The sequence below is a fragment of the Alnus glutinosa genome, chromosome 5 (assembly GCF_958979055.1).
Source record: "Alnus glutinosa chromosome 5, dhAlnGlut1.1, whole genome shotgun sequence".
In the NCBI taxonomy this organism is placed as follows: Eukaryota; Viridiplantae; Streptophyta; class Magnoliopsida; order Fagales; family Betulaceae; genus Alnus; species Alnus glutinosa.
Window position 1 is genome coordinate 25,000,622 of NC_084890.1, and position 23,415 is coordinate 25,024,036.

At 35.7% G+C, this 23,415-nt stretch overlaps 2 protein-coding genes and 1 pseudogene across 2 annotated transcripts; all 3 read right to left on the reverse strand.

Annotated features, from left to right (window-relative positions):
• Window positions 1-3,628: 3,628 nt before the first annotated feature.
• LOC133869343 (glucan endo-1,3-beta-glucosidase, basic isoform-like) lies at window positions 3,629-11,370 on the reverse strand (annotated as a pseudogene).
• A 2,672-nt stretch (window positions 11,371-14,042) lies between these two features.
• LOC133869155 (uncharacterized) lies at window positions 14,043-15,398 on the reverse strand. Its single transcript, XM_062306113.1, has 2 exons — window positions 15,258-15,398; window positions 14,043-14,972 (listed from the first exon to the last, which is right to left on the reverse strand). The coding sequence occupies exons 1-2, from the start codon at window positions 15,396-15,398 to the stop codon at window positions 14,043-14,045; spliced, it is 1,071 nt and encodes a 356-aa protein (XP_062162097.1).
• Window positions 15,399-20,229: 4,831 nt separating this feature from the next.
• LOC133868771 (glucan endo-1,3-beta-glucosidase, basic isoform-like) lies at window positions 20,230-21,867 on the reverse strand. The gene is made up of 2 exons (XM_062305772.1): window positions 21,742-21,867; window positions 20,230-21,306 (listed from the first exon to the last, which is right to left on the reverse strand). Exons 1-2 carry the CDS (start codon window positions 21,845-21,847, stop codon window positions 20,363-20,365), a joined length of 1,050 nt encoding a protein of 349 aa, XP_062161756.1. The 5' UTR covers window positions 21,848-21,867; the 3' UTR covers window positions 20,230-20,362.
• Window positions 21,868-23,415: the final 1,548 nt, after the last annotated feature.

Here is a 23,415-nt window from a genome sequence, read left to right on the forward strand (position 1 = left end):
ATCCCTAAACTCATGTCTACTTATGAAGCAAATGAAAACTCAGGTACTAAATTTAAAAAAGCTTAAAACTCAGGTACCAATAGGGTATTTAACCCTTTATTTTTTTAGGAGTTTGGTATTGTTGTATTAACTCGATAAATTGTGTAAAAAGAAAAATGATTTTCAATGAAAGGTTTGGTGGTTTGAAAGAACTCATTTGGTGGTGTGAAAGTTCTTTCCGACTTGATTTTCCATTATTGATTATTGATCTTCATGCCATAGCTATTTTAAAAGGGATTAGGATCCTTAGATTCTCAAATTACATAATTTTGACCCTTTTTAAGCATCAGAACACTTAAAAAATGTCATTTATTAAAAAGATGCAAATAGCAAATTAGACTGTTAAATAGGAAAGGCTTAGTGGCGTGATCAAGTCTCAATGTAATTACTTCCCCAATATTTAAGTAAAAGTAATTGATATATAAGAGCATGTGATATTATTGAAATAGAGAACCATAGTTTTGAGTCTACGGGATTACAAGTAACTCTCTATTTGTTGTTTTAAGGTGCGTTTGACATTGCGATTTCGTAAACAAAAAATACAATTTTAAACCAAATAGCAAAAAATGAATCTTTTGAAATTGTATTTTTTCAAAAAATTGCAATCAAATCACAAGCAATGAGATGTCACAATTTTAAAAGTTCAACTGCGATTTTGCTAAACACTTAATTACGATTCAAAATCGAACATAAAATCACTTTTTATTAATCAATATTTTTAAGATTCGGCCACCACGACAGTATACATCGAAGCTTAACAGTGCAAAGCTAGAATTCCGTTGCGTTTATTTCGTCTCCAAACTTAAGAGACCGTCAACCGCATCAGCAGGAATCTTCATGGTATATATACAACCTACCAAGGTCGTGATTCGCCTCTTGATCAAAGATAGACATACAGATGATGAACCATCAGATTTTCTTTTCTTATTTTCTGGGCTAGATGAACCACAAGTTGATTGAACGACGAGATGGCCGTTAGCGATATATGATACACTTACATCTCTTATACATTTTTTGTACATCTGAATTCAACCAAGTTTCAAATCTACCATTGAATTTGTGGGGCTTAATGTGGATCCCATAAATCTAAATTTAGATTTAAAAATGAGAAGTACAAAAGATGTATAAGAGATGTAAAAATATCATTTCTGTTAAAATAAATATTGTTATAGTCATTTTAGTCTCCCATCCTTATCTTCCATGCAACCCTCATCCTCGTCATGCTAGGCGCTCTCCCAATCAGTTTGTGTAAATTAAATGTGAAAGTTAGTATATATTGCAGTGTTAGAATATTATTTATATTAGGCCTTTATTCAGTTTCTTTATAGGACTATTATTGATTCTCTTCTTTATAATTTGGTCAAGTTTTTTTCTTTTTATTTTTTATTTCAGCACTTTATCCCTCTATAAATATCACTCATTGGAATACAGTTTAATTATATATACTTCAATAGTCAAGATGTAACCCTAATGGTTTTTATCAGTTTTCTTCGCTCTTTGTCTATCTTTCATATTATATATTTCTGCAAGAAGAAAGCATATATGTATACTGTTGTACCAAAAAGGGTGTAAACCCAAGTGTAGGCTTTCGCAAGTAATAATTCTCGGTAAGAACGAGGTCGATCCACAGGGAATGGTAGATAATAAGTAAAATTCCTATTATTGTACAGAAAAGTAAATTGAATTGATTTTTCTAATAAAAAGTTGGGCAATTGAGAGATGATAAACTAAAATTAGAGTAAGTAAATGAAAACAATAAGGGTTCAGGGATCCACCTAGCAATTTATTACATATTCTTGAGACATAGATTTTTAACTCAACTTTTTTTTTTTTTTTTTTGACATGTCTACACAAGAGGGTGGAGGGGGGATTCAACTATTCCAATTGGAAAATAAAACAATTAAGCGCAAGGTAAATATAAAATAAATTAAACATGGGTTGATTGAGAATTTGATTTCAAAAACATGACACAATAAATTAAGCATTCAATATATTTCCGAATCATATCAAATCAAACAAAGTAAGTATTTGATATAAACAAAAATCATAATGAATCAAAATAAACTTGTCTCACTAAATTACTCTCAAATAATAATAATAAAAACATCCCCAACATTTAATCATTAATCTATGAAGAACAAATAACATAGTCTCAAGAACACATAATAAAAATACTAGGCTTCACCCCTAGCCTTAGCTAGAGATTTAGCCACTATGTTTATGAAAATATAAAAATAACAAATAACAAAACCAGTTGAGAGTATCCAGGACTGTCGAAAAATTCTTCAAGCTCGCCCCCCTCTCTCCTTCCCCCCGTACAAAAGCAAAGCATGATATATATAGAGTGCATGACCTAAGGCTTCGGTGCTCTCTTGTTAAGGAAAGAATCGGTGGCCTCTTCTTAAGGAAATAATGTACGTGTCTCTTGGTGCTGCCCTTTCCAATTTTGTTCCTTCAAAAAAATGTGTTCACATTTCACGTTGCTGCAAGTATTTGGAAAGAATCTTGACTCGGCGCTGCTGCTATTGTTTTTTTGTTTTTTATTTGGAAATAATCGTCGCATGCACGCCTGAATAATTAAAACATCTTCTAACAAAATATCCTATGTAGCACCTCTTCCTTCCCATTTCAAGATATATCTTACGTGAGAAAAACATGGCTCCAATCTTGGAGAGAATCACGAATTTCGCTTCTCAATTCCTTGCGCCGCACTAGCTGCTTTATTTCCTTCTTAAGGCCTGCAAACTGCTCTTTAACTTAAACATAATATTCTCTCAAAATTTGCTCATCTTATTTCTTTTGTAATTCCTACAAAAAATATATATATATAATTCATTGCATTAATATCAATTTAAGCTCAAATTTAATAATTAAACAATGTTCCACATTTAAATATAAAATGTAAAAATTAGAATACAACATAATATGATAATGCTTATTTTAATAGAGAAAATATGCACTTTTAAGCTATTATCATATGCTAATACCCTAGTCCCATACACATTAAATGGATAGATTATAAAAGCACTCATGATGCTAAGTCTCTCGTTGGTTCCTTACTAGATGTGGTCTAATTTGCACTTTTATTAGGACAATATTACAATTAGAAATGTTGGGGACCATCTTTTTATCCTCTAAAAGTTTATATGGCTTTTAAAATTACCATTTGATCAAAATCCAATAGTAATACATCTTATGGTGATTTTAAAGGTCACGTCAACTTTGGAGAATAAAAAGATAATACAAAGATGATCCTTATCATTAATCTATTAATTAATACAATATATCATATAGGCCATCTTGGGCTTAAAAAGTTTATTCTACACAAATTGAAGATTATAATAAAATAGAATATCATAATTTCAGTTGGGCATACATGCATGCTTAATTTACAGGTACAAACATAAAAGAAAACTACTTTTTAAAGACCACTCTTTGCCTATCTATGGGTGCATTTCTGCATGGATACATTAACACATGCAAAGGAGTTGAACTACAAAGGTGGCTTGCTTATTTCACACCAAATTAATTAAGGTGGCCTTAATTATTCCAAAATGCACGCACTAGCTAGCTAGACGTGCTATTCTGATCAATTGAAATCATTTGAGTATTTAGGCATCTTTTTTGGAGAAAAGAGGCCCAAATGTTTCTCCAACTCCGGATCCTTTTTATTCTCATCAAACATAGCAAACACGTAAGTTTCTATAGGCCTGTTGGGCTTCTTTGGAGTCCCTCCCTTCACATGCTCTGCCAAGTTCGTGTTGTAAGTTCTTGCATTATCTGTACTTGCCCCCGTCTCTCCCTCCGACGGCCAACCAGTCTCCGAGACAACGATCTCCAAAGACCCCCCGCCGGCCTTTTCTAACGCCGAGTAGTAGGCATCCAAAATGGCGTCGAAAAGATTCATGTACCCCAGCTGGCCGTCCTGCACGATAACCCCCGGAGAAGTGAAAAGAGCATACTCAAGACGAATGTTACGAGTGTCACCGATGTAACTAAAATACGGGTACGTACATGTTAACAAGCAACAGGGAGTTGTTGTTCACTAAGAAGCTGATGACAGGATCGAGAAGTTGCTGGTACCCGTCGTTACTGAAAGAGCCTTTGGACGGAGGGTAGGATTCTCCGAGAGCCGAGCCGAATATGGGAGTGCAAACTTTGATTTAGCTCCCAAGGCTGGCATTAGAAATTGCAGTTTGGATGTTTTGCATGGCAGGGAAAAGGAATTGTGCGTATAGGCCTTGTGGCTTTATTTCATTGCCAACGACAATGTATTTGAAATTGACGTCGCCGTAGTTTTGTACATTGTTTTGGATCCAGTCGTCGGCATTGGCCTACGCTGAAGCTATGTGTTGAAGCTCTTCGTCAGGGACGCCCAGCATGAGCTCGATGTTGGTGCCTCTGAGGGCATCTTGAGCAACTTGGTTTTGGCCGTAGAGTCGCATTCTTCGAATGTTATATTGTTGATAGAGAGCTATAACTTCAGCCGGAGGTGGTAAGTTGTCGCCAAGCATTCCATAACAAACACCAAGCTCGACAGTTGTGATGAGTGCCAAAAAGTGTATATTTGGACCCCTTAATTTACATTAGTTAAACCTTTAGCTTTATTATTTTCTAATGCTTTGGTTAGTTTTAGTGTTTTTATATTTTGTAGGACAATAAGAGAGAAATGATACAATTCAAGCAAAATACAAGGAAATTCGGATGCAGCAGACCACTACATTTAGACTGATCATAACAGGACCAAACGATATCCGTTTTGGGAGTTTCTTAGGTCTAAATTGAATTTCAAGATGTCAGCTTTCCAATGCAACAAGTTTCAGCCAATTTGGAGACCCTTACAAGTCGATCGATCGAACTTAAAAGTCGATCGATCGAAATGTCGATCGATCGAAATAAAATCGATCGATCGAATTTTCCCAGACAGAGCTGAGTGCGCCAGAACAGAAAGTCAAAAAGGAATCCCTAAAATCCGCTGCAGAAAACGCGGAATCCGTGTTTTGTGATTGTTTCCAGCTGTAGAAGAGCACTAAAGGAGGGTGGAAGAGTCATTCCTTGCCATGGGTTCCTTCTATAAAAGCCCTAGCCATTCCCTTTGAAGAGCAAGTAGATATGGTAGATGTAGATGTAGATAGAAGAGTAGCATAATGTAGAGTAGGGTAGAATAGAGTAGAGATTCTGTAATTAGGTTTAATTTCGTGCTTTTTGTAGTTTAAATCAGTAGTTCATTTTCATATATTTTCTCTTTATAAGCTTCTTCTTTTACTTCCATGGGTGTTCATCATGTTCTTGTGGTGTTCTTAGTCATGGAGGGGTAGTAACCTCAACTAGGGTTGAGGATGAAACCTTTCCATTGATGACAATCACAATCTTGGTGCACCACTTGCTCATTTAATGATATATCTTGTTAGTTGTTCAAGTTCCATTCATTTAAAGCTTTATCTTTTGGAATGAATGTGATTATTGGTGGATAGAGGACATTTTATGTGTTTCAACCAAGCTAATACATTGTTTTATCGGTTCGAATGAAGATATCCATTGTGATTGAATGATACATTGGATGTTTGGATTTCAATTGGTACTCTTTGTGATTTGTCAAAGTGTTGGATTCATTTAATGGTTCTTTGGGATGAGGTTAAGAGACTTGAATAACACCCTAAGCTTAATGTTCTTTGGATGTTCAAGTGGAAACCAAGAGTGTGAGTTGTAGGATTTGGTTTGGTGGATTCTTTAGCCTTAGTTTCTTTTCATTTGCATATTTCTTTACATTTCTTGTCATTAGTTCTTTTGTTCTTAAGCATCAAACACTTGGAACTAGGTTAAAACAAGGTTAATTAAGCAAGACACTAATATTTGACCATTTCTCTGTGGGATCGACCTCGCACTTGCAAAACGCTATATTGCATAACGATTCGTGCACTTGCGAGTACAATTTAAGACACATCAAGTTTTTGGCGCCGTTGCCGGGGAAATCGGTTCAAAAATTGGTTTTTGTTTGATTGATTTTGTTTTTCTACTAGTTAGATAGATTTTTGTTTCATTTTTTTTCTGTCATTTAGTTTCTGTTTTGCATTCTAAGTTTTTCTTTTGTTTTTCCCGGATCTGTTCTGCAGCTTCTGCAATTTTCTGGATACCCTGGAGAATCGATCGATCGAATTTATTTTCGATCGATCGAAACTCGATCGAGCGAGTTTTCATCTGCCTTAAAGTGGATCGATCGAACATATATTCGATCGATCGAAATATACTTCGATCGAGCGAATTTCCTGCACAACAGCAGCTCGGAACAAGGTAAGTATCTTTATTCCGGTATTTTTTTAGTCCATTTTGTTCATAATTTGTTTCTGTTTAAAGATATTTTGTTGTTTGCTTAATTTTCTTTTGGTTCATTATAATTTAGTTTAAATTCTGTGTAGTTTGTGTTTCATTTTATCCTCAATTTGTTTTATTTTGTTTTTTTTTTTAAAAAAAAAAAAAAAAAAAAAAAAAAAAAAAAAAACTTTGCTAGTGTGGTCTACGGCGCTATCCAAGTGTCTAGGCAAGTTCTGGCTAGGAAAGTCTTGGGATTTAAGTGTGTCCGGTGTGACCCCCCTCACTTTCCTGGGAACGAACCTGGGCTCTTAGAGAATTCTGTATACCCCACTTGCAGCAAAAAAAAAAAAAAAAAAAAAAAAAAAAAAAAAAAAAAAAAAAATTGGTTCATATTTTTTGTGGGATATTTTCTTGCAATAGGGTGTAAGTGAAGCATGGACTCTTATCTTGACAATTATTATGATTCTTCTGCACAACATGTTTCACCTAGTGGTAATACACTTGCTCCAACCAACTACCCTTACAGTTTCAACCCACATGAACCATGTTCATATTGCTCTGATCCTTATCATAGTGCTAGTAATTGTCCCTCCTGGGGACAGTTCTATAATTTTTCACCTGAGCAATTGAACACAAACTCCTCCAGCCCGGGATTCGATTCAAATCCCAATTTTTACAACCAGGACTGGAACAACCATTCTGATTTCTCGTGGCAAGCTCAAGCCATGGGAAATTGTGCTCCCCAATTTCAGGAACTGCACTATCCTGATTATCCACAGTTTGATAACCAATCTTCCCATCCTTCATCCTACGTTTATCCAGCCTCTTCTTCACAGTCCACTTTAGAAGACACTCTCAAGGCCTTCATGCAGTTTTCAAGCCAAACCATTAAGGAAATGAAGAATGCCACATTGGTTGACACCCAATCTATTAATGAAGTGAAGCAGGCTATTAGTGACATGAAGAATGCTACTACGGAAAACACTCAAGCAATTGCTAGGATAAAAGGACAGATGGAATATCTGGTTGCTGAAATCACTAGAATAGAGGAAGAAGAGCTTCAGAGTCAGTCGATGGTTGCAGGGCACTACATGATTGATGAGGATGATGCTAGTCATTCTTGTCATGAGCATGTCCCCACCATCACCATGTTTGAGACTGAGGAAATTGTGGATAGCAATGAGGAAGAAAACGAGGAGCACCTTGAGCAAGCAGCGCCCCCGCCCAATCCAAATACGTCCAATGACAAGGAAATGAGTACTGAAGCTCATTCCTTCATCACCATCCCTCTTGAGACATTTCATGAGCCCCAAGCTTCAATTCTTAAATGTCTCAAAGAGCCATCTTATGCTAAAAGCCTCAAGGATCGATGCACACAATCTAGAAATCATGGTCCTATGAAGATCCTTCGAAGCAAGCAAGTTGGCCACCTGAGAAGGCGACACATTCTTCCAGAGGGATATCAGATTCTAAAGAAGAAAGGGTGGAGGGGATTGGTTGGACATCCGCATGATCGGGGGAGGCGCTGTAAATTTTCTCTTACCTTTTTGTACAGTTGATTTCTTTCATTTTTATTTCTTTTCATTTTATTTTCGTTTCTGACAGCAACTAACATTTTGATGTTTGTGTCTATGAGAAATGTTGCTGTTAGTTTTTGTTGACAGGTGTTTTGGTGTTTAAGTTTGGGGGACGCCTTGACCTTTCACACCTCGATGTTTCCGTATTTCTGGTAATGTATTTCTACACTACACATTGCGGACATTGTGTAATTCAAGTTTGGGGGTATGGAAAAGCATTCTGTCCATTTGTTTGTTTGTTTATTTCATTTGTTTGTTTGTTTAATTTTTCTAAATTGTTTAAGTTATTTTTAATTACCTTTTTGTTCTTAAAATGTTTTGATAAATAAAAAAAAAATAAAAAATAAAAAAAAATATTGTTAGTTGAGCATGGTTACATCTTACTATGGTTTGCACCTCATTGGTTTGATTAACATGTTGAATTTTGCATAACATTAAAATCTGAGATCCTTTGACTCATCTTTGGATTAAAAGAGACTTGACATGTTTAATTTATTTAGCACAAGCACATTAGCATTGTTTCTGTGGGGTATGAGGTTTGAATTGAAATTTATATGTCTTGAGATTTGCAGGATAACTTGTTGATGAAACCTTGGCTAGTTGTTAAAAAATTAAAAAAAAAAAAAAAATCATAATAATAATATCACCAATTTGACTTCTCATTGAGTAACCGGGCCCCTTGCCTCATTAAGCATTGGGTGTTCGCGTAAAAAGAGGAGAATTTCAGCTTGGATGATTGTTTGGCTAGTCTGACTTCGTAGCCTTTTTGACTTGAGTAATTAAGCCCCTAGGGATGTTTTACATCTAGTGCCCTAAGACCATCTGGTCTGGGAGCCACTGGCCCAACACTCGTTACATGGGTCAACTAGAAAGCTTAAAGGAGTCAAACATTGCACAGCCGACAAAAAAAAAAATAATAGTAAATAGTAATGAATGTAAAATAAAGCCTTGGTTATTTGACGGGAGTCCTGCGAATTTTTGGATATATGTGCTTTAAGGAAAATCGAAACCCCATGACTCTATGCTATTCACACTTTACACTTTTGAACATGTGTTGTCTCAATTTTTCCATCCATGAGTTGATCGATTTTTGATAATATGACAATGCGACATTCATTTTGTTAAACATGCTCATGATGTGTGAACCACGTGTTTGAATGATGATTTTCGCTCAATTGATAATACGGCATTTCAATGTTTGTGGGTATCATTTCTGGCAAACCCTCACGAGACTTCACTCGTCCACTAGGGAGTCCTAGGGGTTTAAAAGGCTTGTTGCATATGCCAAATGCAATCGTGTCTCCCACGAAAGAGGATTTATGTTTCATGCTTTGATTTTGTTTTTCATTTTGTTTTGCTAAGGGACTAGCAAAATGTAAGTTTGGGGGTATTTGATGAGTGCCAAAAAGTGTATATTTGGACCCCTTAATTTACATTAGTTAAACCTTTAGCTTTATTATTTTCTAATGCTTTGGTTAGTTTTAGTGTTTTTATATTTTGTAGGACAATAAGAGAGAAATGATACAATTCAAGCAAAATACAAGGAAATTCGGATGCAGCAGACCACTACATTTAGACTGATCATAACAGGACCAAACGATATCCGTTTTGGGAGTTTCTTAGGTCTAAATTGAATTTCAAGATGTCAGCTTTCCAATGCAACAAGTTTCAGCCAATTTGGAGACCCTTACAAGTCGATCGATCGAACTTAAAAGTCGATCGATCGAAATGTCGATCGATCGAATTTTCCCAGACAGAGCTGAGTGCGCCAGAACATAAAGTCAAAAAGGAATCCCTAAAATCCGCTGCAGAAAACGCGGAATCCGTGTTTTGTGATTGTTTCCAGCTGTAGAAGAGCACTAAAGGAGGGTGGAAGAGTCATTCCTTGCCATGGGTTCCTTCTATAAAAGCCCTAGCCATTCCCTTTGAAGAGCAAGTAGATATGGTAGATGTAGATGTAGATAGAAGAGTAGCATAATGTAGAGTAGGGTAGAATAGAGTAGAGATTCTGTAATTAGGTTTAATTTCGTGCTTCTTGTAGTTTAAATCAGTAGTTCATTTTCATATATTTTCTCTTTATAAGCTTCTTCTTTTACTTCCATGGGTGTTCATCATGTTCTTGTGGTGTTCTTAGTCATGGAGGGGTAGTAACCTCAACTAGGGTTGAGGATGAAACCTTTCCATTGATGACAATCACAATCTTGGTGCACCACTTGCTCATTTAATGATATATCTTGTTAGTTGTTCAAGTTCCATTCATTTAAAGCTTTATCTTTTGGAATGAATGTGATTATTGGTGGATAGAGGACATTTTATGTGTTTCAACCAAGCTAATACATTGTTTTATCGGTTCGAATGAAGATATCCATTGTGATTGAATGATACATTGGATGTTTGGATTTCAATTGGTACTCTTTGTGATTTGTCAAAGTGTTGGATTCATTTAATGGTTCTTTGGGATGAGGTTAAGAGACTTGAATAACACCCTAAGCTTAATGTTCTTTGGATGTTCAAGTGGAAACCAAGAGTGTGAGTTGAGGATTTGGTTTGGTGGATTCTTTAGCCTTAGTTTCTTTTCATTTGCATATTTCTTTACATTTCTTGTCATTAGTTCTTTTGTTCTTAAGCATCAAACACTTGGAACTAGGTTAAAACAAGGTTAATTAAGCAAGACACTAATATTTGACCATTTCTCTGTGGGATCGACCTCGCACTTGCAAAACGCTATATTGCATAACGATTCGTGCACTTGCGAGTACAATTTAAGACACATCAAGTTGCATGCATGCAATTCCATGCGTTAAATATATAGAATAAGAGATGTTAATTATGGATAGAATTTGGCACATATAAAAGATAGATGTAGATATATAGAACATGTTATCAAACAAAAGATTTGATAAGAAATATATATAGCTATTATATATTCATCTTGTGATTTTCCGAAATGAACTCAGGATATAATTAATAGATCTTTTTCAAGCATGTTCAAGGTGGAATAAGATTTATAAGAACTATAAAGTGATTTTATAGAAGTTTAACTCTCACAACTTTTGAGAGAGACTGTTAAATCACCACTTTTCTTAAAAACTTAAACTAATAAAAAATGGTAGACTTAATAATTAATTTGATTAAATTATATTCTATTATTCTTTCTTCACGTGTGGCCTCAAACTCCCCCTTAATAAGTGAAGTCCGATCGATTCCTAAATTTAACTGAAATGGGGGGGGGGGGGGTACTGAACGGCAGAGACAAGGTTAAAACTGATCAGGACCTTAATTTACTCTAATACTATATTGAATTATCATTTATCTTAACAAATCTAAATAGAGAAAGAGAGAGAAAGAGACCTGTTATGTCTAGGCTAGCTGTAAGCATCCCAAACAGTAGCAGTATGGATATTATGGAAGGGTTATTCCAAGTTGAATGAGAGTTAGCCATGGAGAGAAACATATATAGAAGAGAAAGAAAGATTAAGAAAGCTAGGAAGGAAGGAAGGCAAGTATATATGCTTATTCCAACACTACGTGGCTGCCCTTTTATAGATTGGGAAATGCTTGTAGAATTGTAGTCGTAATTGTAATCCGTCAAACACTCTGTGCATGCATTGGGATGTTTGAATGACTGCAAACATGTCAAGCACTCTCTATTAAAATTGACTTTGGCATTAATTCATGCCTAAATAAGTAGTCTATATACGGCAGGAAGCCAAGTCACCACACCAATGAAGAACCCTATTGAAATTGAGTGCTTGGCAACGATGCCTCAATTGAACTGGTCAAGCAGTACTCTACGGAGGGGAAGTCAAGCACCGCAGGAATCAACCTGCAATTAAAACACATCTGATTGCTTGTTATTTGGGGCGCACTTTCTCCGCACTACATTTTTCTTTGTGAGAATTGTTTTTTTATTATTATTATTATTATTATTTCTCTTTTTTTCAAGGTAATTGAATTAGCTATCTTCTCATAATTGCATGCCCTTTGACGAGGTCATGTGCGCATGTTGGCATTAATTCTTGTCTTCTACTATCCCGGTGGTGGGGCTGGGCTGGGGGGAGATTTGAATTTGAATAGTCATAAGTTATAATTTGAAAACAGTTCCGAAATAAAACTCTTCGTCTTTGCACGCACGTTTGATATCCGATTGTCGGAATTCAGTAATTGTTGGTCGTTAGAATCCAGCTGACGCCGGAGTACGGCGACATCCGATCGCCGTCGTCGGATGCCGGCAGACCAGATTCCAGCCGCCTCTGGCTGGATCCGGACACTGATCCGGCCAGATCTAGCCAAAACGGCCGGGATCCGGCCAAACTTGCTTGCCGGATTTCCAAACTCTGATTTTCACATTTCGTAATTTTTTTGTACGAGCCAAACGCCGAAAAATATTATCGATAATTATTTTTTCTTAAAATGATTTCGTCAAAAATATTTTACGACAGAAATCATTTTATGTCGAAACAAACGGAGCATTAGTTTTTGATGGACAACATTCATAAATTAGAATTTTTCATGTCGTGAATCAGCTTTAATAATTTTACACCAACTTTTTTTTTTTTTGAACATAAAGCTCGACTTCTTCGTAGATAGAATAAAAATTGATCCCAACATTACAACAAAATTAGGATCTAAGGACTTGAAAGTCCCTAGTAATAGTCTCCAAAATACAAGGAGGAATTTCTTCTAACCAAACATCATCAACAACATTAGTAATCGCAGTCTTAGCCAAAATATGAGCAGCTTCATTGAGACCTCTGGCTACATGGACAAAAGAATATGTTCTAAAAAAACCCACCTCATTTCAAATGCCGTCAACCAAATGACCAACGCTCTAAAGAAAAGGTGGATTAGAATTCACCTCCTTAATAACATTCAGTTCATCGCCTTCAAAAATCACTTCAAAAAAACCTACCTCCTTACTAAAAGATACTGCATATGTTGCTGCCAGCATTTCTGCTGTATGAGGATCAGTGAATATATGGATAGAAAAACATTTAGCACCCAATAGGAAGCCCATTGAGTCCCTCGCCACCACACCAATCCCCACCATTCCTTTCTCTTGATTTAAAGCAGCATCAAAATTAATTTTAACAATACCTGAAGGTGGATGAGTCCAGGAGCCTGTATTAGAAACTACACATCTCACCGGTTCAACCGCAGATTCTTCCCCACTATTATTATCAATAAAATTAGCAGCCGTTGTCACTACTTCTCGGTAAATCTGGTTTGGATGTTCATTTTTACCTTCAAACAACATTGCATTTCTTCTAAACCAAATTCTTCTGGCAAGGACAGCAAAGATAGCCATTTGCTCAACTTCAAACCGGCTACAACACTCCATAAAAATCTCCATGAAAGTAAAATCAATGAAAACACATTTCTGGAATGGAGACTGACCCACACTCCACACATCCTGTGCTGCAATACAATACCATAAAGCATGAGAAATAGTTTCCATCTCACCAAGACACCATGGACAACTCCCATCATCAACTATCCTCCTTTTGAGAAGGTTTTGCTTTGTAGGTAAAATATTATTAAAACTTCTCCACATAAAAATTTTAACAGCATTAGGTACTTTGAGATTCCATAAAGACTTCCATACCCCAAGCTCCTAACAACTGTGGACGATTGCCCTCTTGACCGATCTTGTAACTCCATCCCAAGGTGATAAGCGCTTCGTACAGAAAAACTTTCATTCTTGGTGCCTTGCCATATTAGTCGATCAGGTGGTAAAAATGGGCTAATAGGCATATTTGTTATTACCTTCACCTCCTCAAGTCGAAAGAATACATGTAAAAGGGAAATATCCCACATCTTTGTATCCCTATTAATGAGCATAGCCACCCGTGAATCCTCCATTTGTGGAATAGGGACAGACTGGATCTTATATGTAGTAGGGGTAGGTAGCCACATGTCCCTCCAAATTTGAATCTTTGTGCCATCTCCAACCCTCCATAAAATACCCTGCTGCAAAAGCTCCCTAGCTGAGAGAATACTCCTCCAAGCATAGGAAGGATGATTACCAATATAAGCTTCCAAAAAAGAGGATCTTGGAAAATACTTGGCTTTTAGAATTCTACCCACAAGAGAGGATGGATTCTGGAGAAGTCGTCATCCTTGTTTTGCAAGTAAAGCCTTGTTAAAACAAATAAGATCCATAAAACCAAGCCCTCCACAACGTTTAGATCTCCCCATCTTTTCCCAACTCATCCAGTGAATACTAGAAGTAGAAGCCATATGATTCCACCAGAATTGTTGCATCAATCTATTGAGATCTTTGCAAAGAGTAGTAGGCAGCAAGAAAACACTCATACTATAAGTTGGTACCGCTTGGACCACCGCCTTCAAAAGCACTTCTTTTCCAGCTTGTGAAAGGAATTTAACTTTCCAGTTCGTAAGCTTTTGTCCAACTCTCTCCTTGATGCTTTGGAATGCTTGGTTTTTGGATCTACCAATCAATGCCGGTAATCCCAAATATGTGTCAAATCTTCGAGCTTCTGTCAATCCGGACAAATTTAGAATCTCAGCTCGTCGAGATAGGCTAGTATTCCGACTAAAGAAAATAGTTGTTTTCTCCAAATTTAGCTTTTGGCCCGACCCTGCCTCATAAATTCCCAAGATTTTCAATAACCGTCGCCATTCCACATAGTTAGATTTGCAAAAGAGGATGCTGTCATCCGCAAAGAAAAGGTGGCTGATTTTTGGACCTTTGGGGGAAGTCGGCACCCCTGTAATAATTCCCTTTTGTTCTGCCTGAGTAAGTAAAGAGCTCAGCACCTCAGCACAAATCAAGAAAAGATATGGAGAGATCGGGTCGCCTTGGCGTATACCCCTGGACGGTCGAATATCTCCAACCAGATTGCCATTCACCAAAACTGAATAATGTACTGATCTCACACATGCCATAATAAGATGCACCCATTTTGTCTCAAAACCCATCCGTAGCATAGCAGATTCCAAAAATCCCCACTCCACCTTGTCATAAGCTTTACTCATATCGAGCTTGAGACCCATAAAGCCCATTTTACTCCACATGCGAGCCTACATAGTGTGCATTGTCTCATAGGCAGCTAAAATATTATCAGTGATTAATCTGCTTGGAATAAAAGCACTTTGCATAGGGGAAATAATGTTAGGCAATACAATCTTAAGTCTATTTGCCAACACTTTGGATATGAGCTTATAAATTACATTACACAAACTTATAGGACAAAAATCAGCTACACTTATAGGGGCCACTTTTTTGGGTATCAAAGCTATGTATGTCTTATTAATAGAAGCAACCAAATAGCCAGTTTCAAAAAAATGGAAAATTGCATCACAAACCTCATGCTGCACAGAGGGCCAATTTTGTTGGAAAAAAACAGCAGGGAAGCCATCAGGTCCCAGGGCTTTAAGAGGTGCCATCTGGTGCAATGCATGAGTAATCTCCTCCACAGTTAAGGCTGCCAACAGCCTCTCGTTCATTTGAGAGGTCACTAACTTAATTCTTAACTCATCAAACCTAAATATTACAATCCAAAAACCATGTTTTGGCCGAAGAAATTGTTAACACACTAAAACCTGAATATATATATATATAAAAAAAGTAAGCATCTCTTATAACATATGAGTAACGTACTCTAAACCCCATTAGAGCCGAAATCTCTATTTCTCCTACCCGCTGTTCTTGCTTAACCCTTTCCCTAAGCGGTTGGTATGTAACAAGTGCACACACACACACACACACACACACACACACACACACACACACACACACACACACACACACACACACACACACACACACACACACACACACACACACACACACACACACACACACACACATATATATATATATATTATGAGATAATTAACCATACTTTTAAGTCTAGGGACTACAAGTAATTCTCTTTGTAATAATTAATTAATATGCACCAAAGCAACACTTATTAAGAAGCGGATGATAGGATCAAAAAGTGGTCGGTAATTAATGATCAGCCTCTTAATGTGGGGAAGGACTCTCCAAGGACTCCAGTGTTAGGGTATGCAATTTTAAAAAGTGCGATTTAAGATAAAGATTTTAAAATATGTGATTTAAAAACGTGATTTTAAAAAATTTAGTTAAACATTTGGCAAAATCGCAATTTGGCCTTTAAAATCGTATTTTTGCCTTTAAAATCGTATTTTCAAAAAAACACATCATTGCTTACGATTTGAAAATACATATTTTTTACGTTTTCAAATTGTAATTTTTTAAAAACGCAATCTCAAAAAATTCATATTCCGCGATTTTGTTTAAAATCCTACATTCTATATACAAAATCCAAACACATTGTTAATGACTCTTAATGAACAAATTAACTGACACTAAAACTTCAAAATGGAATCCGAGTTACAATAATGCTCTGTTTGTTTCGACATAAAATATTTTTCATCGTGAACTATTTTCAACGAAATCAGTTTTTAGAAAAAATTATTTCCCTGAAAATATTTTCTAACGTTTGGCTTATACAAAAAAATCACCAACGGCGAAAAACCATCGGTTACGAGATTCTGTCAGTGGCTGGCAAGATTCTGGCCACCTTCATCGGATTCCGACTACTGTTGCCAGATTCCGGCGATGGGGGCCGGAATCTGGCGGCAATGGCCAGATTCCGACCAATTTAGGCGAAATTTGGTCCACTAGAATCTAGCGACGATGGGCAGATGTCGTCGAATTTCGGCGCAAATTGCCAAATTCCAACACCAGTTGGATTCCGGCCTGTATTGCTAGAATCTGGGTTGCCAGATTCTGGCGATGATTGCCAGATTCCAGCGGTGGTCCCCAAAATCCAACCGGTGCCGCCGAATCCCGCAATCAGATACTAAAATTTGGGGGCCTTTGGCGGTAGATTCGGGCTACCAACAAACTCCAATGCTCAGCGATGACAGATTTCTACAAACGTGCGTGCAAAAATGAAGAGTTTAAATCCAGAAAACGATTTACAGTTTTTACGACCGTAAATCGTTTTTCAAAAATTAAAGAGGCTTTTACGATCAAATTGAAAACGATTTCTATTAACTATCATTTTTTGTTGCACCAAACACCGAAAAATACAGAAAATATTTTTCAAAATATATTTGACGCTCAAACAAACAAAGTATAGGTTATATATATATATATATATATATATATATATATATAAGAGGAACACTATAGTCTTAATCAAACCTCGGATAAGTTGTCGTTAAACAAAAAAAATCAAATATTAATTGGAATTTTCATGCACACGTCAACATTATAAGATAATTATAAAATAAAAAATATGATATATAACATTACTCACCACGTAGATATTTTATTCTATGTGTGCGTGATTAATTGATTGATTTCTTCTTTTTTTCTTTATTTGTTTGTCATCCAAATAAAAATAATTTTAATTTAATTATCAAATATAATCTTATTCCTTGCCTCTCTACGAGATAATTAATGTTCCCTGTGCTCATGTGCAAGTCCATAGAAAAATGGATAACTTTTTCCAATTTTAACTAGTAGCCTCATCAAATTTTACTCACTAAAATAGTTAAAAATCAGTTTTCTCTATTCTGGTGAGCCACTTTTTTAAAATTCTCTCAGCAGCCTCACCATTTTAACTATTCACTATCACTATTCCATTTAAATAATTTTTTTTTATATTTCTTTATTCTTTATCTATTTAATCTTTTTAATATTTTTACAAATAATCCTTCGTGTCCATGAAATAAGGACATTATCGTGTGAGAGAGATGAGAGATGAGAGAAGAAAATGAGAGAAAAAAGGAAAAAAGTGTGAGTAATTTCACTCATCAAAACTTTTTGGTTAAAATAGTGAGGCTGCTGTGAGTGGTTTTTTAGTGTTTTCATCAAATTGGCTCACCAAAATAACTAAAAAGTCATTTTGATGAGACTACTAGGAATGCTCTTAAGGTAGCTAGCCATACGTCAACCACTTACGTTTCTAGCTAGGTTAGGAAGCACTTGTTCCTTGCCTCTCTACGTGGTAAAGCTAGCATGTATAAAAATAATTTTTTTAACAAAAGATATATTGAGTATGCTACTATTATGTGGTTGGCGACCTTCGGTAATTAATGGAACTAGGATTTTGGGTTAAGATTAGGGTTGGTAATTTTTTATATAAGTTTAATTAACACAAAATTAAAAGATTAGGGTTAAGGAGCCTGACCCATTTAATTAAATTGGTCAGGTTAGAATCAACATATATAGTCTTATATCTATCCTTCGACATAACTTGAACTTGACACATGACATAATGTCATACAATTTTTGACATGACTCACAAACCCAATACAAAATTAAAGAGTTAGAGTTGAAGGGTTTGACCTGTGCCTCGACATGACCCGAACGTTACACACAAACATAAATTGGCCGGCACCCTCAGTCAAAACATGAATGAATAGCCAATCTGTAAAATAGGTGTAAAAAATAACATTATTAGCTCTTCAATTAAACGTGTTACCTTCTCTCATTTCTTTCACATAGCCATTAATATAACTTATCTCATTAAAGAGTTCGAGTGGAAGAGTTTGACCCATTTAATTAAATAGGTCGATTTAGAATTGACATATATAATATTATACACATGCCTCGACATGACCCGAACTCGATACACAAACATAAATCGGCCGGCACCCTCAGGCAAAACATGAATGAAGAGCCAATCTGTAAAATAAGTATAAAAAATAGCATTACCCTTCAATTAAACGTGTTACCTTCTCTCATTTCTTTCACATATCCATTAATTTATCTTCTCTTGTTTTATATTTTTTATCTTTTTTTCTTTTTGGTGGGGGAGGGGAATTAGCTGGCTTATCCTTTGAGCCGCCCCCGAACATGTGCAAATTCTATGCTTCCAATTTTCCAAAGATGGTTTTGTACAGCATTTGGAGGTTACTAATACTTGACATGCATGATGTTCTATATATATGTGTTTGTGTGTGTGTGTGTGTGTGTGTGTGTGTGTGTGTGTGTGTGTGTGTGTGTGTGTGTGTGTGTGTGTGTGTGTGTGTGTGTGTGTGTGTGTGTGTGTGTGTGTGTGTGTGTGTGTGTGTGTGTGTGTGTGTGTGTGTGTGTGTGTGTGTGTGTGTGTGTGTGTGTGTGTGTGTGTGTGTGTGTGTGTGTGTGTGTGTGTGTGTGTGTGTGTGTGTCCAAAATTGACATGTAATTGGTTGGTCGGCCTCCTCCTTAGTCACTGATGCCAATTACGCTATCACTCTGGGAATAGAAAGCGATGTGAAAATTTGATGGTTCAGTTATTGACTTATTAGTCACATAAGATCCAGCCTGCTAGAAAATTCAGTCATCTTTTTTTTTTCATTTTCTTTTTTATGTGAATTCTTTTGCACATCCTTTGATGTCCAACTATAAATTAAAGAAGATTACTGTAAAAAAGAAAAAAAAAAAAAAAAAAAAAAAAAAAAAAAAAAAAAAAAAAAAAAAAAACGAACTACAAAAGAAGATTATATAGAATTTTGGACCGAAATCTCCTACAAGCTGAAGATCTTTGTTATTATCATTGTCCCTGTTATTGGGTAGGGGCCGTGAGAAGGGCCTTCTACCCGAGCAAAGGGTAAGCCGTCGAAGCAAGTTGCTCGGACAAAGAGACTCCTTTTCTCACAGTTCCTCTACAAATTTTCTTCATTTTTTTTAATATATAAAATTGTACCGACATGATTTACAAATTATACCTAGCACCTGTCATGTAGAATGACACGCCTATGAATGCGGAGAAATTGTAGTGAAAATGATAGTATCTTTAGTATTTTCCTCTTCCAAGTGTGCAGTTGCAATATTGGACGAACAAATGGTGCTTTTAGTATGGTTTATGAAATACTAAATGGAATTAAAGATATTTGCTTGAGACAATTTAATGTACACAAAACCGTTCAAAAAAAAGGAAATTAAAATTCAATTATAGTATGGAACAGTGATAGAGTAATGATGGAGACTCGAGCGAGATCAGTGAAATAGTGATGATTTATTTTATGGTTCGGATTAAATTTTACACATTTAACAATGTATGTATTATCATGTCATTTAAAACTTTAAATGGCGTGATAGCACGCATGTTGTTAGACGAAAGAAACAGAATTTGCACTAGCTAGTTAATTCTTGTGATAATAATATTAGATCATGATCGACATTGCATGACTTCGGCTGCTTAACCAATCAGTAGCAAATTAAAGGGAAAATCAAACTGTTACACAGGAAAGGCAATTAAAGTGGCATGATCAAGTCTGAATGTAATTAACTACTTCCCCAGAAAAGTAAAAAGTATTTGCCATAGAACATTTGATCTTTATTGAAATAACCATAGTTTTGAGTCTACGGGATTACAAGTAACTCTTTATTTGTTGTCTTATTGTGCACTAAACTGCACTTATTCCAGGATGCAGTAGAAGTGATATTCTTAACTGAAATTCACTTGGAACTTGGGCTGTTTATTTGGAAGAAAGAGCCCAAATTTTTTCTCATATTCTGGATTTTTCTGGTTTTCATCAAACAAGGCAAACACGTAAGTTTCTATAGGCTTTCCAGGCTTCTTTGGACTCCCTCCCTTCACGTGTTGAACCAAATTCGTAATATAAGTTCTTTCATTGTCAAGAGATGTCCCTGTCCCACCACCTGAAGGCCAACCGGATTCCGATATAACGATCTCCAAAGACCCCCCGCCAGTTTTGTCTAGCGCTGCGTAAACAGCATCCAAAATGGCGTCGAAAAGATTACGGTAACTGAGTGAGCCATCAGTCACTACAGATGAACGAGATGTGAAAAGAGCATAGTCAAGACGGATGCCTCTGGTGTTGCCAATGTAACTAAAGTAGGGGTACAAGTTAACGAGTAACGGAGATCGGTTGTTCACTAAGAAGCGGATGATCGGATCGAGGTGCGGCCGGTGATCGGACTTGAACGAACCTTTTGACGGAGGGAAGGATTCTCCAAGGACTCCGGTGTCAATGGCGGTGGAAACTTTGATTTGGTTAGCAAGGCCAGCCGCAGAAATTGCGTTTTGAATGTTTTGCATGGCGGGGACAAGGAATTTTGCAAATCCATCTGAAGGCTTCACTTCGTTTCCGACAGCAATGTATTTGAACTTGACATTACCAAAGTTTTTCACATTGTTTTGGACCCAAGAATTTGCATTGGCTTGGCTCGAGGCAATGTTTTGAAGGTTATCATTTGGAAGGCCAAGAATGAGCTCAATATTGGAGCCTCGAAGGGCTTGGAGAGTTTCTTGGTCGGCAAAATAGATTCTCATTCTTTGGATGTTGTTTTGCTTATAGAGTGCGACAACCTCAGATGGCTTTGGTAGGTTGTTCCCGACTCTTCCATAACAAACACCAATTTGGGCACCTGCAATATTAGATTGAACAATAAGTCAACATTTAATTTTCTCTATCAAAAGTAATTATCATGGAAAAGTTGCATATATTGTCCTTTAACTCAGCTGAACTAATATCCTAAACTCAATTATTTGTTGCTGTGAGAGGCTGATCATGGCATCTGATAAGTTCACGACCTCCTGAACTTGGAATAAAAAATGGAGATGATTCATTTTACGGTCAAGACTTTGTTATGTTGCATCTAGTTAACGGTGTACATATTGTCATGCGCGCCATTTAAAAATGTTAAATGACGTGGCAACATATATACCTTTAGATATTTGAAATCTAATATAAACCTCAAAAATTGAAAGAGGATCTTATTCCCATAAACGATTTGTTTAAGACTATAACAAGGTTTAAGAGAGAGAGAGAGAGAGAGAGAGAGAGAGAGAGAGAGAGAGACCTGTTTGGCCTAGGGTGGCCATTAGCAGCCCAAGCAATAGCATTATGGAAATCATCGAAGGAGAGCTTTTGCCAGCATAATTGGATTTAGCCATTTGAACAAACATAGAAGAAAATAAGCTAAGAAGTATGCTTTTAACAATATCAAGCAAGCTGCCCTTTTATAGAGGGAGATAGAGGCTTATGGAGTCCCCACCTTTGAATGGTCTTTAATTTGTCCATCTCCCTTACAAGGCCATTCATGTAGCTATCGTGGCGGATCTAGGATTTTAATTCACAAGGCGTAAAATAAAAATATAGAGCTTACCAAAAAATAATTAAAAGTACTAATAAATATAACTAACGAAAATAAATAAATAATTTGAAGAAAAAAAAATTCTTGTCGTTCGAAATATAAAAATGCAACTTATAATTTATTTTTTTCAAGCCTTTGATAAATTTATTTAGTTTTCCTCGACGAGTTTTCAATTTTTGAAAGTATACAATTTGCATCATTAACCAAGCCACCAAGGCACATGTAAGAGCACTAGTAGGCTAGCAGCAACTTCCATTAGAGTTTTCTTAAATGTAGAGAACCAAACTACTTTTTACTTCCCTATTCAATTAAATATTTTTTTAAATTAAATGGTAGGAGAAAGAGAGAGGAAAGATAAATCATTTAAATATTGTTTTAAATAAATGTTAGAGAAAAAATAAAAATTTCTTTATATATTAAAATAATGTTAAGGGAACCACTTTTACTTTCCTAAATTTAGGGCACTACTTTTGATTCTCTTAATTTATGGAGGTAACAAGAGAGTATGTTTCAATGTATTTTTTTAAGATTTTTTTCTTTACATTTAAAGAAAAAACAAAAAAAAATTAAAAAATCTGCTGCTAGTGCACGTATAACTGTTTGTTATCTTGTGGAACTTTCTCCCTACCTTTGAATGGTCTTCAATTTGTCCATGTCCCTTGTGAGGCTGCATTCATGTAGCTAGTCATATATACGAACACACTATGACATCACTAGGGCATGGAAGGACTTGGAGAATCGAAAAAAAAAAAAAAAAAAAAAAACTATTAGTTTTCTTTGAAAAAAAATATTGTTCGAGCAGGACAGAACTAGGATTTATTATTAGAATGCATCAAAACATTAATAAGGGGTCAAGTTTAATTTTAATAGGGCCAAACTAATTTTTACGTAAGAAAAAAAAATATTTACTTAACTATGTATAAATATATTTTTGTAAATATTTAACAAAAAAATACATAAATATTTTGATTATATATTTATATATAAACATTTTAGTTAAAATAGAAATATCATACAAGCTGAGTTGTACGAAATTTTCTCCAAACATTTACTATCATATCTCTTACAATATATTGTTGTCCAACAGAAATGATTGTTGAACAACTCTTATACAACTCTAACAATTTTTTTTCAAATTAATTATTAGATCTATTTTCATACATATCTAATAATTAATCTTATAAAAATATTATTAGAGTTATACAAAAATTATAAACGTACCATATCTCTACGTGCAAAACCTAACAAATAGTGAAGAATTGAAGGCGGCCAACATTGGACTGTAGACAAATTATGCACATGCATTGCCATTTTCCTGCCAATTCGATGCATCCAATATGGGGCTCAAAATTGATATCCACATATATTGGTTTTTAGCTG

Excerpts from the sequence above, each read along its gene's own strand:
- LOC133869155 (XM_062306113.1), bottom strand. The coding sequence starts at position 15,398 with ATGAACGAGAGGCTGTTGGCAGCCTTAACTGTGGAGGAGATTACTCAT. Across the intron at positions 14,973-15,257 it reads GGCCCTCTGTGCAGCATGAG|GCTCGCATGTGGAGTAAAAT; the intron begins GTTTGTGATGCA and ends CACACTATGTAG.
- LOC133868771 (XM_062305772.1), bottom strand. The coding sequence starts at position 21,847 with ATGTTTGTTCAAATGGCTAAATCCAATTATGCTGGCAAAAGCTCTCCT. Across the intron at positions 21,307-21,741 it reads GGCCACCCTAGGCCAAACAG|GTGCCCAAATTGGTGTTTGT; the intron begins GTCTCTCTCTCT and ends CTAATATTGCAG.